This window comes from Melozone crissalis, unplaced genomic scaffold (assembly GCF_028551555.1).
Source record: "Melozone crissalis strain CALT ecotype California unplaced genomic scaffold, PUWL_Pcris_2 ptg000027l_1, whole genome shotgun sequence".
NCBI classification, from domain to species: domain Eukaryota; kingdom Metazoa; phylum Chordata; class Aves; order Passeriformes; family Passerellidae; genus Melozone; species Melozone crissalis.
The window spans coordinates 57,557,342-57,574,831 of record NW_026535805.1 but is presented as its reverse complement, the minus strand read 5'-3'; the positions used below and the strand labels follow the sequence as shown (position 1 = coordinate 57,574,831).

General features: G+C 38.8%; 1 protein-coding gene across 1 annotated transcript; it reads left to right on the top strand.

Annotated features, from left to right (window-relative positions):
- Nucleotides 1-823: 823 nt before the first annotated feature.
- On the top strand, nt 824-17,304 carry GEN1 (GEN1 Holliday junction 5' flap endonuclease). The gene is made up of 13 exons (XM_054280460.1): nt 824-1,010; nt 2,791-2,977; nt 4,347-4,523; nt 7,132-7,242; nt 9,186-9,259; nt 9,747-9,838; nt 10,641-10,791; nt 10,911-10,947; nt 11,049-11,129; nt 11,913-12,043; nt 14,906-14,967; nt 15,511-15,654; nt 15,862-17,304. The coding sequence occupies exons 1-13, from the start codon at nt 850-852 to the stop codon at nt 17,265-17,267; spliced, it is 2,814 nt and encodes a 937-aa protein (XP_054136435.1). The 5' UTR covers nt 824-849; the 3' UTR covers nt 17,268-17,304.
- Nucleotides 17,305-17,490: the final 186 nt, after the last annotated feature.

Here is a 17,490-nt window from a genome sequence, read left to right as displayed (position 1 = left end):
GAGCCAGGTGTGCATGTTGCACGGAGCTATTCCCCAGGCATCCAGGGCCAGAATAAAGTGCTGCCTCCTTCTTAATACTGCATTGGAGTTCTCTTCACAAATTTCAGTCACTGCTGATTCCCTGCTCAGAGAGGCTTCCATCAGCACTGGATTAAAAGCAGGACAGTATGGCAGCTGGATGTTAAGAATGTCTGCAGCCTGTGAGCAGCCACAGCAGCAATGCCATCTTTTTTTTCCTGACCTCCAACCTGAATTTCCTAAGCCAGAATCTCTGGGTGTTGACCCCTCTTGTATCATCTTGGAACGCAAGGAAAGTTTAAATTCTGTTGTCACTGTAAATATTCCTTAAATAGCTTCAAGCTACTTCTATTGTAACCGAGAATTTTAATGTGAATCCTACCTCAAATCAGGACATAAGTTCCTTAAGAATTCTGTGGTTTGTTTTTTTAATAAAACTTGGATTGTGTTTACATAAGGGACACGTAAGACTTAGAAATTAATAATTTTTTGTTTATTTTTTCTTTTCCCTGAGTTTGTTTATATTTATGTTCAGCTTATTATCATATTTATTTATTATTCAGCTTATTCAGTAATGCAACTGTTCCATCCAAAGAAGGTATTTGGTAATAAACCATCTGTGAACTGGAGTCACTACACTTAGAAGACTTGGAAGTGGACTTGGACTTGCAAATGTTCTTGCCTCAAAAAAGTAGAACTTATAGTGGCAAATATATTTATCTTCTGAACCTCACAGTCATAATGCTTCACTTCATGCCATATGCTGAAACTTTTATTTTCTTTGGTCTCCACAGTTAAAATCTACCTTCTGACAACAAGGAAGCGAAAACAATGGGAGTGACTTACCTGTGGCAAATCCTTGAGCCTGTGAGGCAGCCTGTCACCATAAGCAGTCTCAGAGGGAAAACACTTGCTGTTGATTTAAGTTTGTGGGTTTGTGAAGCACAGACTGTTAAAAAGATGGTTGGAGTAGTTACCAAGCCACATCTCAGGTATCCATATAAATTATTTGAGCCAAATGTCTTGGAGCTGTATAATTTAAATATGTTACTTATTCAATAGAATTCTAAGAGTAGCTCTGATATGACTGGTGTTTTGATTCAGTTATCACTTATGCTACATATGTAAAGGGTTTTAAGTTAGTTCTAAGTAGAGCCCCCATGTTGAATTAAATATGTTTAAATCATTCTTCAGGCATTTGAACAAATTTAAGGAAAATGGATATATTTTTAATTTAAATGAGTTATCTAAGGAATGAGCATGTCTAAGCATCTGTAACTTCAAAGCACTGTTCTCTGCAAACAGTGCTAATAATAATGAAAACATACACAAATTTTCATCAGTGCTTGTTGTTAATTACCAGTGTAGAATACTGAGTTACTAGATGGTGTTATACACTCCTGTGACTTCTGTTGAATTCAGCACGATGTAAAATATCAGCATGATACAAAATCTCAGAATTTTCTGAGAATAATGTCTTAAAATGTTTTATACTTACAAACTCAGATGGATAATTAACTATAAAACTGTCAGGATTACCAAAGTCATTACATTAGTCTGGTAGGATGTTCTGTGTGCAGTGGAATGGAAGCATCAGTCCAGACCTCCAAAGCAAGACAAGGAGTTGAACAGATTTCTACCAAAAAATGTATTCAGACAGTTGAAATTTTTTTTTTTTTTTTTTAGAATTTGAAAATTAAATCTACAAAATTAAATCTAGTGTAATGGTCTCTCCATGTCTGTCAAAGAGATATAAATGTTTGATCTACTCCTTTTGAAAGATTGATAGTGGAATTACTGGTTAAAGCATATGGTGTTTGATATGACTGCTGTTAATTTTACTGTTACAGTCCAAGTATTTATTACTGCAGCCTTGTAAAACTCCACCCCTCAGTGGTGCTGGTTTCCATATGAAAAATGGCTTTGTAATGGTATCTAGAAGTCTGTCCAGTACTACAGCATTCAGTCACTTGAGGTGTACCTGTATTGATTGATCTGGGCTTAATATTTGATATAAAATAATCAATGTAAATATGTGTTTGGAGGCAGATTTTGGATATTTAATATATTTTTATTAAGCCTTTTAAGTTTGCTTACATCTTTACACCTGAGAAACATCCTTTCTGTCCTTATATGGTATTTTCTTGGGAGTTTTGTAAGGCTGCTACAATTTCATAGTATGACAATTTCAGCCTGTTTTGCGGAGAAAAGAAGAAACCTCACAACTTTATAAAAGTTGTAAAGCTCGGTGTGTTTATTACGGCACATGCGGAGAATGCTCTCCTCAAAAGGCACGCATACCCCTGAGGATTTCAGGTCTCCTTTTATCCCCCTTCCAAATGCATATGCATACAGTTTCACAATAGGTTCATACATATTTATTCTGCGTGACATTTATCACCAGTTCCTCTTTATCAAAAGAATTATTAGGTCAGGGCAGATCGACCTTGTGGTCCTTTCTGTTTTTTCTCTCTGTCTCCTCACTATCTCTGTCCTGCAGTTTTTCCCTTCAGCTTTGGCCTCACAGACTTTTCACCTCTCCTAGACATTTTACCTAATTCAAAATGGATTTTTACTCTGTCTCAAGCCAAAGACAGGAATATAGATCAGAGGTTTGTTTAGATTGGGGTTGATAGAATCATTAGGGGTAAAAGCAATGCTAGGATTTTTCCAGTGGTAGGGTCAGGAAAATATAAGAGAAATAAGGAAAATGTCTGAAGAAATCAGTCTTCACAAATAGTTCAGCTTATGGAACACTTTGCTTTATTGCAGAAACCTATTTTTCCGGTTCTCTTTCTTTACATCCATGGGAATTAAACTCGTGTTTGTCATGGAGGGAGAGGCCCCCAGGCTGAAAGCAGACACCATGAGCAAGAGGAATGAGATGCGCTATGGGCCTTCGAAGAAAGCTGGAGCTGTAAGAACAGGGAGATCTTTATTTACAGCCATGTTAAAAGAGGTGGGTAACTGAGTGTTGAAGTATTTTTAATGTGATAGAAAGAAATCTTAACCAAATTAAATACAGGAGCTTGAAATAATTGAGAGCTTTTGCTACAACACACCCCTGAAGGCCAGGTAACTGAGGTTCTTGTTAAGAGATTGCTTCGGGGCAGATTAGGGTGGAATGGCACTGAATGACTGGTGTGTACATTTTTTACATCTGAGCCAGTTGTGTAAAGGAGGAAATTGGCAAGATAAAAAAAGCATTATCCCACCTCACAGGATCTGGTTATTGTTGGCCTCACCCAGCTCAAGAACCAGCTTGTTGCTAAACAAAGGCTGGTTTTTTTGTTGGCATCCTCCCATGGTGGGTGTGCACCCCCTGTGTCATACTGCATCAGAGGTTTCACCAACACACACCCAAAAATTCTCCTGCTCTTTGGCTGGGGGTGCAAACGTGGCCTCAGCAAAGCACCTGCTGCTTTTTTAAGTGACCAGTTGTTTGAGTTATTAACCCCCAATATTTCAGTGTCTCACAGCTTTATACACAACAAATGTAAACAATGTTTTGAAGGAATGTGCACCTTTGAAGTCAGGCCTTACAGCATCTGTTAAGTGTTATAGAAGACAAACAGTGTCAGAATAATTTTCTTATTGATATGTTCCTGTGCATGTTGTGCTGTTGTGATGGACAACCATAACTGAGGACTTATTGCAAAATTTAACTTTGCTGTTCTTTTATGGTGTTAGTATTCATACTTCTTCATATACTCCCACCCCCATTAACCATTTTTGTCTGTTCAAAATTCTATGAAGTAGAATTTATGGGTGGTCAAGGCTTCACTAGACTGTACATACCAATTCATGTTTTATTCTAAAATTCTAAAGTAAAATATTTTCTCTGAAATTTGTATGTATATATTGGTGTGTCTTGCACAGTGGTCTAGTCTTGGTAGGATGACAGCATTGTACTTTTCTGCTTGATACTCTTGGGAAGTTTGGCACCTGTTGGAAGATGTCTGTTCTGGTTCAGCATCACTGCTTGAGTAAACAGCATTACTTCTCAAAGATAAATACTCCTTTGTTACTACTCTTCTGAAGACATCCTAAATATCTATTTAAAGTGTAAAGATTTTTGTGAAGGAGTGGCCATTAATCATGCTGTGTTCAAGTCCTCTAATTCATACTTAGATCTTTGTGGATATCTACTGTTTCACTGTTACAGGAAATGACTTTTTGCTGAAGTAGTGCTCTCATTGATGAGGTGTTACATAAGCAGAACAACAGTAGCAGTTTTTGAAGGCACTTGTGTCTGAGAAAATGCATGCTAATAAGTGAATTTAATAGCTCAACATTCAACCTCTTTCCTTTTGTGTTCCTTCTTTTAGTGTCTTGAACTGCTGGAGTGTTTAGGTGTCCCTTGGGTTCAAGCAGCTGGAGAGGCAGAGGCAATGTGTGCCTACCTAAATGCAAAAGGACTTGTTGATGGCTGCATTACCAATGATGGAGATGTTTTCTTGTATGGAGCTCAAACAGTTTATAGAAACTTTGCCATGAATGCTAAGGTAATGTATCTCACCTTGTTCCCACCCTTTCTATAGACCCTTTACAAAAATGTAAATAGAAGGAAAGGACTTGAAAAAATATTTATATGTTATTAAACTTGCCTTGTAGTAGTTGGGTTTGTTTAAAATAGTGTGTTTAAGACAGGAACATTTTATTTGATTCACTGGTAATTGTTGTATTGGCTGTGAGAGGAAAACTACTGAGAACAGGGTAATATTACCTGTGTTTATAGTACCCTGTGGTGTCTCATATAAAGTTAAATTGCAATTTTTTTCCTATTTCCTTCTTTATTGTGGAGAAGTTCAGCAAAGTAATTACTTCCTATAAATTTTACCCTTAAGTCATATGAGAGTGAGCAGCCTCCTGGGTCTAATAAGTGTTCACATACTTGCATCTTACAGGATCATTTTATTATGAATATACTTGCAATTAATGCTGTTTGCCTCATTTGGATGTGAATAGTGTAGGGATTGTACATCTGTATCACAATCAATTTTTGTGATCATTCAAAAACCAAATAATTTATGGCCTTAAACTGAAGTGTTCATTTGTTAAGAATACAATTTTCCAGAAATGGGGAAAGGCTACTCCAGATTTCTGTAATTTATAATGTTCATCTGAAAGACTTGTTGAAAAAATATATTGGAGATATGAGAAAATCAATAGAACAAAAGAAGTGCACTACAAATAATTAACTCTGAAAAAATAGTTAGGGTTGATGGAAGGTTATTTGCTTTGGTGACACCATGTTTGAGTTTTTCCTTGACATGGTTCTTTCATTCAGCTTCCTTGTCATTTATCACCAACAGTGAAGAAGGCAAGCTCAATCTTTCAGGTGTACTTAGGTACAGATATAGTTCAGCATAAAGAATAATTTGTGAATGTGCAAGGGGAGCACTGTCAGGGGCAGCTGTTCTAGCAAAATGGATCACTTTGGTTTGTTGGCTTCTGGGGGGATTTTTTTTGTTGTGATTGAGGAAGGAGACAGTGGCCTATGTTTTAATTCATGTTAATCATGATTCCATTTTGTATTCGAGTCCCTTTACCTTTCAAATATTTCTTTAGCTTATGCCTATTATGTTAGATAACATTTTTATTCTTTTATTTAAGTAGTACATTGAAATGTTTACATGCATTTTAATATTTAGGATTACATGCATTCCTGAAACGACTTGGCACAGCCACTAGGATTTGATAATGTTAGTTTTGCCACATTTTTTCTACAGGGAAGAAACAATAAAAACACTAGAGTCATAGAATATACTGAGTTGGAAGGGACCCATCAGGATCATTGAGTCCAACTCCTGTCTCTGCACAGGACAGCCCAAGAGTCACCATGGGCCTGAGAGCCTTGTCCAAACCCTTTCTGAACTCTGTCAGGTGTATCTTGGTGCTGTGACCACTTCCCTGGGGAGCCTGTTCCAGTGCCCAACCCCCCTTTGGGTGAAACACATTTCCTGATGCTCGACCCAAACCTCCCCTGACTCAGCTTCATGCTGCTTCTTTGAGTCCTGTCACTGTCACCAGAGTGAAAAGATCAGAGATCAGTGTCTGCCCCTCTCCTTCCCCTTATGAGTTTGTTCAAGGCTGCAGTGAGGTCTCTTCTCAGTGTCCTCCAGGCTGAACAGACCAAATGACTTCAGCCACTCCTCCTACAGCTTCCTCTCAAGGCCCTTCACCATCTTTGTTGCCTCCTTTGGATTCTCTCTAATGAATTCTTAATGAATTGTTTACATTGTGGCACCCAGAACTGCCCCCAGCACTGGAGGTGAGGCTGCCCCAGTGCAGAGCAGAGCAGGACAATCCCCTCCCTTGCCCAGCTGGCCATGCTGTCCCTGATGCCCTCAGGACAGGGATGGCCCTCCTGGCTGCCAGGGCACTGCTGGCTCGTGTTCAACTTTGTATCAACCAGGACCCCCAGGTCCTTTCCCCAGCACTGCTCTCCAGGCTCTCATTGCCCACTCTGTGCACACAGCCAGGGTTACCCCGTGCCAGGTGCAGAATCCAGCACCTCCCCTTTTGAAACTTCATATAGGTGGTGAATGCTCATCTCTCTAGTTTTCTCTCTGCCCTTCAGGGAGTCAACAACTCCTCCCAATTTAGTGTTGTTGGTAAACTTGTTTAGTATTCCTTCCAGTCCTGAAATTGAATTAACCCTTTTGGTATCAAGTTCAGGATGATAATGAAGATGTTGAGAAGTGGGCTGAGGATAGGAGCCCTGTGGAACTCCTCTTGTGAGAGGTTGCCAGTTTGATTCAGCCCTATCCTCTGTGGCTCTTTGTGCCTGACCTGTGAGGCAGTTGCTCACCCATCATGTAACATGGTTATCCAGCTGCATGCTGAATCTCTTGGCTTATTTTAGTTTCTTTCAACAGTTGATGCCCATACTTGAAGTTAGAGAACTGTAGTTGTTCATGTGGTGTCCATGTATTACATTATAAATTTTAATGGCAGTTTATTTTTTTTTCTATTAGACCCCTCTTATGGGGTAGAACCCTTTCCTCTGGGTGTGGGTGAATAGGGGTGAGTAAGCAATCCCAACTGAATGTGACTCAGGGCAGTTCCTTCCCTGTAAGAGAAAGAATATGTAATAAATTTCCCTTGCAGGATCCACATCTTGACAGTTACACAATGTCCTCTATTAAAGAGAAACTCGGTTGTGACAGAGAATCTTTGATTGGGCTAGCAGTTCTTCTGGGCTGTGATTATCTTCCAAAGGTAAGCAATATAATTATTTTTTATTTGGTGCTTACGCTGTCTTGAAAAACAACAAAATTTATCAAGGGAGATATGCATGCTGGGAAAGCTTATGCAATGCATGATTACTGAGATCCAGCAGAAGTAGTGTAGGAAGTCACTGTAAATTCTGTTTGTAAATTCTATTCTTTAGCCTTCTAAAAGGCTAAAGATATTCAAAATGGTTTATGAACATCAGTCTAAGAGTGTTTTGTCTTGTTCCAAACCATTTCTATAATGGAGGGAAAGGCAAAAGTTTACATGCTGATTACATTGAGCCAAGGTGTGAGAACTCCATTGTTCATGAGGATGCTTTGTAACAAGTCACATAAAAGTGCATCCCTGGCAGAGGAGCTGTGGAAAATGAGAAGAAATTGCTTTGTCTGTGCTCTTTGGAAGACTTAGTGGTGATGGTATTGAGCTGTAGTTATTAGTAAAGGCAGTTCTGGATGCAGTTTGGATGTATTCCTGTTCCATTGTTTGTAAATATATAATTTACAAAGAATTAGAAGTGATCTGTTTGGAAGTTTACCTAATTAATTGAGAGGAGTCTCAATCATTACTACTTCATTTCTTTCTTTTCTTTCTTTCTTGTAAACTCTTGAATTCTTTTTTAAACATTGAACAGAAGCTGTTGTTATGGCTATTTGAAAGGCAGAAGAAGTGGGATGAAACCTGATTAACCTACAGTTCATCATGTAGTGACTTCAGGCAATGATTGCTCCCATTCAGGCTTGCAGCAGATATCTAGTTATTCTTATAGTTGTGTCCCATCTTGATAAAACTATCCTTGAAACAACTGATACTGCTGGAAAAAACAAACCTTTCATTATTTTTTGTTTGGGTTTTCTTTTTGGGGTTATTTTTTAATTTTGCTTCTGTTATGGGAATCTTTAAATAGTTTGTTACTACTGTGTAAAGAGAGGGAGTAAAAAAAGCAGTGGATAATCAGTGGTACCAAAGCAGCTCCTGGAATGCCAAGTTCTTACACAGTCTTACAATGTCACAATTATGTGATGCCAGATAGATCCTTTGAATTATTGCACCTCAGCAAAATAGATGAAGACAGAAACTTGTTAAGATAGCTGAATTATGGGAGTGCATTGGGAGTGGAGATTGGCAGAACAGGTAAATGAGAATACCATGCTATACATGCACTTATTTTGTTGAAAATAGATCAAAATAATCCTTTCCTTGCAGAAGCTGAATATCTGACTTTACGTGAATGTCTGACTGAAGTCCAATGAGAACTTGGTTTGAAATGTAGATTTATTTTATATGGTTGTATGTATTCAGTTGTGCCATTAATAAATATAAATACAGATTTATTTGTAATGATGCTGTAGAAAGTACACTCAATACAATCTTCATAATCAGGTGTATTGGTTCTTTGCAAAAAAGGGTGGAGATGGAAAAAACTGGAAAGCAATATGTATGTGTACTGATAGAGTAGTTTGGGTCAGAAGGGACCTCTGAAGTTCACTTAGTTCAGCCCCCCTGCAGTGAGGGACATCTTCAATTAAAACAGGTCCTTCAGAGCCCCATTCCAACCTGACCCTGAATATTTCCAGAATGGAGCATCCACCACGTCCCTGGGAAACCTGTGCCACTGTTCTCTACTTCCTTCTAACTTCTCTTTTTTGAATTGAACTTCTTTTAGTTTATTATTGCTTTCTACTTCCTTCTATGCCTTGTTTTATCTCAGGTGCTGTTCAGCATAAGAACAGCTTGTGTGTTACACTGTCAATACAGCTGTAATCTGTCACCTTCTCTGCCCTTAAACTTGGTCAAAAATTTTTTTCTCAATTTATTTTCAACATCTGGAATCACTTGTTGTCATTCCTCTGCACTATGTAATAAAGATGGTTTTGAGAGAATATAAGTATTTTGTTTGTAATTAAGTAATATTTCATATTTCACTATAGGGGGTTCCAGGAGTTGGGAAGGAGCAAGCTTTAAAGTTAATTGAGACTCTGCAAGGTCAAAACTTATTGCAAAGGTAAAATGGAAATTTCCCTAAGTGTTTTTTATTCAAAGACTTAAGAGTATGTACTTCAACTCCAAGACAAAGTTTGTAATACTTTAAGTTAGGGAGGATATTACCACATTCCTTACCTTTTGTTTGCTAAAGGAACTGTTTTGCTAGGCAAGTCTTATATTTGTTTTAAACATGAGCTGGCTCCTAAGTCTTGATCTAGCAGGTTTAAGTTGATATATTGGAGTGAAAGTTGTAGGGACTGATGAGACTTGCTGATTTTTAGTTGGGTTGTGGATTAGGATTTGAGATACCAAGTGCATTCTATGTTACCATAATGTGTGTGTCACTGCTAGAAATCCAACATGAAATGCTGTAAAAGACCCCTGTTTCATAAGTTGAAAAACTGTCTCTTGGATAAATGCTTGACAAGTATAAAGAAATTATTTTTCAGTGGTTTAAGTGTGAAAGCCAAAAATATTTCTTGATCCTTTTAACATCATCCTTTCAGGTTTGAGCAGTGGAAGGAACAATTTCGGCATGATGATAATCCACCTTTGGTTGTTAAAAGGGTAATTCACTGTTCAGAGTGCCATCATCCAGGTCAGTGTGCAGAGTGCTGAGCTGTACTTTTAGCCTCATTGTTTACTTTTTATTTTGGGGTGATGGGTTTTGTTTTATTGGGTTTTGGGGTATTTTCTACTAGCATTAAAAGCGCTTTTCAGCTTCCATCTTCATGTTTTCAATATTGTGTATATGTGCCCTTATATAAACACTTTCAAGGCTTGGGACTAATTTTCTTCAAATGTGAAACTAGTTGAGAGCAGATGTAATGTTATCATAATGCTGTTGTGGGATCCCAGATATTTGCCTTTTTAACATGATCAGTAAAAACAGCATGCTGTACTCTATATTGCCTGGCAACTATTTCTTTAGTTGCTTGAACTGGTCTTGCATCAAGAGAACCAAATCTCATAATTGATGAGGTATGTGGCAGTGTTTTTTCAAGAAGAAATTAATCCCAAGTACCCTGATTTTGGTATCATCTTTGATCAGTGAACTCATTCAAATCCATCATTTGGTGAAGGAGAAGCTTGATTAAAATATATTACTTATGTGTGCTTTCCAGGTTATCACACATTCCTTCTGTAGTCTTTTGATAATAAGTTTCCAGCTTAAGAGCTGGAACTGTTGAGGGGAAAAGTCTTCAGAAAAATGGAAGCCTGCATGTCTTTTTCAGTTTTTACTATAGATTCATAAATGCAACTAATGCACTCAGATCTGCTTACAGCTGCCATTCACATCACATTCATACTTGTTCTGAGCGTTGTATTTGTAATGCTTTTATAGGTTTGGAGATTTTGGGAACCCCTTTTCTCCTCACTTTGTGTGTCTGTTGCTATAGGATCTCACAAGGAACATGAGAACAATGGATGTAAATTCTGTGCAAGTGTGAGATGCTGCAAACCCAGTGACTCCAAACACTGCTGCCCCTGTGCATGGCATCAGTGGGAGCGAGTGAAACAAGCAAATGCGTTGGAGGACAGTATCAGAAAGTAGGAATGGCCTGAAAATTTAACTGCTTTTCCCTGCATTCATATGCAGGGTGAGCATTTAGATGCATCATTTTTTTTCATTTTTCCTCAGTTCCTAACACATTTGTTTTTATCTCCAGAAAAGCCATGAGCTGTGAGGGCTTTCCATTTTCTGAGGTAACAAACAAGCCTGCTTAATATCAATTGCCTTAATCAATTAGTTTAAATTTCAGCTTTTTGTCCTCTCTTAAACTGTTTCTTTTATGTTTTATCTCAAGGTTATCCATGAGTTTCTTGTAAACAAGAATAAAATGATCAACATAAAGGAATGTCGAAGGCCAAATTTATTGTCCTTTCAGGTATGTAACAAAATATTGAATATTCAGCTTTGTAGTCTTTTATTTATTACTAAGTAAGTGATCAGAGTGATCTTCATTGGTAATTTTACTTGAAATAAGAATTAAAGAATCTTGCTACAACATCTTAGTATACCTCACTGTTTTGAAAGCCTAAAATTGAAGACTTTGGAAAAAATCAGTTGCTGTAAATAGCTAGATAGAAAAGAAGAAGAAAGAGAAAGCTCACCTGCCGTTGTTTTGTTTTTCATCATCCAATATTGCTAGGTGGGGGTGAGGGTGTGAATATATGCACATTAGCATTGTTTTCTAGGAAGGCTTTTTACTTATTTTTTATTAGCAAAATCAGATCTCTTACAATGTTTCATTTTTTTGGTTTGATGACAGTGTAAGAATTACGGATAGTAGAGTAGGTCAGTTAAACAATGTGGCTTTAATGAAAATCCACGTTCATTGTCTCACATGTGAAATCTGTAACTTTGACAGCTCCTGGTAGAGCTGATGTGAACCTGAGAAGGTGTTTAACAACTGTCTTATCCCTGCTGCTGCCACCACACAACTGTTCCCTTGGCTTGTCACTGACAGCTGATGAATGTGCCCTGCCTAGGGATGGCTGTTCCCTCCCTTGGCAGTGAGGTGTTGGTGGGCATTACACCAATATACAAAAGTACCCTAGATATTTTAAGTATTTAGCCCAGTGTCCCAACTACATAACTATCTAAGCATGATAGCTAATAGAATAAAGAATGTTTTAAAGTTTGGAATTTTTTTTTTTTATACAAACAGCTATTTGCTTCAGAGAAGATGGAATGGACCAAACATTATGCTTGTAAGAAGCTGTTAGCACTTTTGACACGTTATGATATGATCCAGAGAAAATCTGGAAACATTGATTCAAAACAACTGCAGGCAATACGGTAATGTGGCTTGATTTCTTGAACTTAAAATGTTTACTTCTGATGCCAGATAAAAACCACAAAGCTTTTCTGAAAAAAAAAAAATTATTTTCTTCCATCTTTGTTTCAAGCTTTGTGCTTGTTTTGAATAGAGGTAAAAATTCAGATCAGTGCACCAATTCTACTACTACTGCACAAATACATAGAGCAGTTTCATTTGAACTGGCAGTGCTTGTGTTCTCCTATGCTTGCTCTTTGTTCCTTTTCCTTAGATCTGTCTCAGTCCTCTTCTCAGGTTTTTAGCATACATTTGATTGAATTCTGTGTCTCAAAATAAGAGTTCAGGCTTAGAAATGCACATCTGCAAAATTAGTCATAGTCTCTGATTGCTTATCAGACCTACCAGCTGTCATTGTATTATGTGGCAACGCTACTTTTCATTCATGACTGCTACACTGAGGAATGGAAAAATGGCCAAGTATACAGTTACTAAAAATGGACATGCAGGGAAGAAAAAGCAAGATAAGCATGCAATTACTTTCTCCCAGAATACTTTCCCACCATCCAGATTTCTGTTACTTAGGAATTTACTGAGCCAAAATTAGCAGTTTCTTATTCTGTCAGCCCTCAATGTAACTGATTTTTTTAATGATCTAATCTCTTCTTAAACTTAAGTCAACTTCTAGAATCTACAGTGTCTGTTGGCAAATCTGAACTTCACTTTGTGAAGGGAATTGTGACTTATTTTAACTTTATCTGATGATTTTGTTTCCCAAATGAAACCCAAATTCTCCCTGCCTCCCTAATTCCTTTATTGGAAGAAGGTTAGTAATTTTTCCACGCTAGTCGTGGTTTTTAGACATTAATTTTGGGGCACAGGAGAACAGTCAATAGCAGTGTGATAGTATCACTTCTGGGTTGATGTGTCATAGTCTTGAATTAGTACTTTTAGAAATGCTGATGTATTCAGTGTTCCCTTTCAAAAGATTGGGGAGATTGGTTGGAGAATGCTTTTAAAACAGATTGGCAAGATAAGTTACTAGTATTTACCTTTATGAATGAATTCATTGACATTCTCTGTTTATAACACTTTCTGGTGTTTCAAGTGTTTAAAAGAGAAATGGTGCATGCACTGGAAGATTTCTTTTGTAACAAGTGTTTAAAAATGCAGTAATGGTTCAGCAGGATCAGCATGATCCTACTCTTCATGCACAGGAAGCTACTAAACTGGGGTTTAGATAGACTTTTTAGAAAAACCTCAGTGACTGACTGTCCCCTGCTCAGTTCAAGTTGTCTCTATCTTTTGCATGAGAGCATGAGGATAAATGACCCTGTCTGATCATTCAGAACATTACTGTCCAGGGCAGCGGCCTTTGCTGGCATTAGTAGCTTAAAATCAAAGAATCACTTGGTTTGGAGAAGTCCAACTATTAACCTGACCCTGACAAGTCCACCACTAAACCATGTCCCTCAGTTCCACACCTACACATCTTTTAAATTAAATATCTCCAGGGATGGTGGCTCAACAAGTTCTCTGGGCAGTTTGTTCCAATGGTTGACAACCCCTTCCATGAAAAAATTGTTTCTAATATCTAATCTAGTCCTCTCCTGGTACTGCTTGAGGCTGTTTCGTTTCCTTTCTTACCACTTGTTACTTGGGAGAAGAGACTGACCCCACCTGGCTGCAGCCTCCTTCAGGCAGTTGCAGAGAGCCATGAGATTTTCCCTGGACTAAACACCCCTAGCTTCTTCAGCTGCTCCTTTCACACTTGTGTTCCAGACCCTGCATCAGCCCCACTGCCCTTCTCCGGGCATGCTCCAGCACATCTAGTACCACCCCTTGTGGTGAGGCCCAGAAATAGACACAGGATTTGAGATGTGGCCTCACCAGTGCAGGTGGATGGATGATCACTGCCCTGGTCCTGCTGGCCACTCTATTGCTAATCCAGGCCAGGGTGCCACTGGCCTTCATGGCTACCTGGGCACACTCTGGGTCATGCTCAGCTGCTGTTGACCAACACCTCCAGATCCTTTTGCTCTTGACCACTTTCCAGCCGCTCTTCCCCAGCCTGTAGCACTGCAGGGGTTGTTATGACTCAGGGGACAGGACTTGGCCTTATTGAACCTCACACCACTGGCCTCAGCATCAGTCCAGCCTGTCCAGACCCCTCTGCAGAGCCTTCCTGCCCTCCAGCAGGTCAGCACTCCTGCCCAGTTTGGTGTTGTCTGTGGACTGACAGAGAGTGCATTTGATCCCCTCATCCAGGTCACTGATAAAGACATTAGACAGGACTGGCCCCAGCAGTGAGCCCTGGGAGCCCCATGGGTGACTGATGTCCAGCTGGATTTAATTCCACTCACCACCCTGCTCTGGGCTTGACCATCCAAACCCTTTTTAATCCAGTGCACTTATCCCAGCCATAAGCAGCCAGTTTCCCCAGGAGAAAGCTGTGGGAAATGGCATCAAGGGGTTTTACTGAAGTCTAGGCAGACAACATCCACAGCCTTTCCCTCATCCCCTGCGTGGGTCACCCTGTCAAAGAAGGAGATCAGGTTGGTCAAGCAGGACATGCATTTCGGGCAGGTCAGCTGAAGATACCAAACTGATGTTTGTAGGAGACTGCATTATGTTTGTATCTTACAGAAAAACTTTTTTATTTTGTGTGAATGCTCTTCTGAGTGTCAAATAAAAATGTTTCAGTGGTCAAATCTATACTCCAGATTTTGCTGTATACAGAGTAGTGTTTTTTATTTAAAGATGTAGTAATTTCAATTTCATGAGAAGATTTTTTATTTCTCTCAATCCTTCCAAATGAGAATATTGAAATATTTTTAGATTTAAGTCTAGATTTCAGTCTTTTAATGGACTTCCTCTTCTTACAGGATTGTTAAGACACGTGTTAAAAATGGAATTCCTTGTTTTGAAATTGAATGGCAAAAACCAGGTGGGTCTGGTTTCTATGTACATTATAGAAAACAGTTCATAGAAAAAGATAAAATCAAGCTTTAAAGAGGACAAGAGTTTGGCAACACTCTAAGGCAATGGAATGTGGGTGAGATTGGAAACTGTTCTGTGGAAATAACAGGAAATAAGCATCAAATTTCACATATCCTGAAAGAAAAAGCAGTGCTTTAAAGAAAACAAATTTACCTAGAAAGCAAGGGACTCAGTCTTCAGCTGCTTGTTCTGGTACTTGTAAATAAGACCTAAACTGTGTATTTCATACCTTATTTCACTATGTACCTGAAGCTGTCACTGTTTACTAGCCACAAAATTTTCTGTGCTGCCAGACTCCTCCCTGTATTGTGTGCATTTGTGCCAGGAGACTGGCAGGAAGAGAAAGACCTCACTTGTAGATAAATCTCAAATATCACACTATTGACTTTTTAAGTACCTTCTTTGTATTCGAGTCTTTGCTGTTTGGTTTTTCATTCCCTACCTTGACGTGTGCATATTCATATCAAAAGTAAATTCATTATTTTTTCAGAACATTATGTTGATCCAGAAGATGAGCCTGTGGAGTTGTTTGTAGTCACGGTAGAAGAAGAGTCTTTGTTCCAGGCTGCTTATCCTGATGTTGTTGCCCTCTATCAAGTGGAAAAGTCAGACATTCTTCAGAAGAAACAGAAAAGTAAGTCCAGAAGCTTATTTCATGTGAATCTATGTGTCTTTCCAGAATGCAAAAAAACATTTCTTCCACTCTTGAACAATATAATGCCAAAGCAAAATGAGGGGGAGACTGTGTTTTAATCTTAGTATTTTGTACTTTTGCACTAAGAAATATGAACTGTGATTTATATGCCATTCAAAGTGCACTTTTTATTATTCTTCTTTTCAGAAAAGAAAGACAGATTAGAAGAAAAGGAATTACCAAATTCTCATGCTGAAATTACCAGTCTTCTGTCTCAAATTAATTTAAAGCCTACACACAGAATTCTTCCTCTGCAACACTCCATGTCGGATACAAAATCTCCTCCAGAAGATCAGACACAGCAGAGAAGTACTGCATCAAAAGATGTAGCATTACCTTCAGCTTCCTGCATAACATCAGTTCACGTGTCAACATCAGCAGCTGCTCTTGCTGACTCATCTGTGCCCTCACAGTGCACTCAGTATTCAGGGATGTCATCCTCTTCCTTTGTGCCTGGTCTGCAACTGAGCAGTACTGGTGGGAAAGGAACCTCCTTCAGCACTACACCAGCCCATGGAGGTGATGACCATGATCCAGCAGCTGACTTAACCACATGCATAAAACACTCACATCCACTAAGTCATGAAACAGTAAGAAATAGCTCAGAGTATTCTGATGTTACACAGTCTGATATGCATTCTGATAGTGAAGATGATTTGTTCTCAAATTATGCTGTGGGACAAATTCAAGAGTGGTCTTTAAGCGAGAGAATACTTAAGAAGGCTCCCATTCCATCACAGCCTCTGTCTGAAGATGCAGTGCAACTGGAGTCTTTGAATTGTTTTAAACAAACAAAAGAAACATTGAATCTTGATAGAAATCATGTCTCTTCTTCATGTCGGTTAAATAACCCAGTGCAGGAAAATAAAAATGTTCTATCAGAAAACTCTGCTAGTAAATCCAGCCTACATATCTATCAAGATGCATACAAAAAAGCTGACATCCTGGCTGAAATGGTGCAGAAAGACCCTTCCAGTAGTGGTTCAGCATCTCTAGTCTGCAATGGGAAAACAACAGAGACACTTCATCCTGGATGTGAAACACTTCCGGCATCTCAAAAGCCAGCAGATGCAACTGGCTGTCACATTAAAGAAGCTTGTATTGAAACTACTTGGAAAGCTTCTTCTAAGAAGAGTGTCTGCCAGAACAGATGCTCTTCCAGCGAAGACAGTGATGATGGGCACGTGGATAAAATCCTGGTTTATGAGCAGCAGAAAAGGCAACTGAACCCTGGCCAGTTTAAGAAATGTTTTACAAAGAGAAAGGGTAGCATTGTTACTAGCAAAAGGACAAACAGTGACTCAGCCCTTACAATTAAGGGGAAGAATAAAATGACCAATTTAGAGAAAGCTGCCAATGGTTTCTCAGTGCAAGTAGCTCCAAAACCATCCTCTGTAGAGGAAGTTAATTGTTCCCAAAGTCCAGAGAGACCAATTGAAAGATTGGGTTCTGATCCCACACAGCAAGAGAAAAGCGCTGCTCTGACTTCTGCGTGGGCAGACAGTCCCCTCCCCCTGTCTGAAAGACTGAAAAGAAGAATCAAAATCAATTAGGTTCTCCATAAAATAATTATGATAGCAATTAATTGTCAGTTCTTTCTCAGAGTTTCTGCAGTATGCTCTATCAATCTTATGTGGACACAGTTTTAATGAATAGGAAGTGCTGGCACTGGAGCTGAAGTTGGAAACAAAAATGTTAACAAAAGTGCCACACAGTTGATTGTAGGCAAGTATCAGTCATTCTGTGTGTGTTTACATTCTGAACTTGATACATAAG

Coding starts and splice junctions, on each gene's coding strand:
- GEN1 (XM_054280460.1), top strand. CDS start 850: ATGGGAGTGACTTACCTGTGGCAAATCCTTGAGCCTGTGAGGCAGCCT. Junction 7,243..9,185: donor GCTGTGATTATCTTCCAAAG/GTAAGCAATATA, acceptor ATTTCACTATAG/GGGGTTCCAGGAGTTGGGAA. Junction 9,260..9,746: donor GGTCAAAACTTATTGCAAAG/GTAAAATGGAAA, acceptor TCATCCTTTCAG/GTTTGAGCAGTGGAAGGAAC.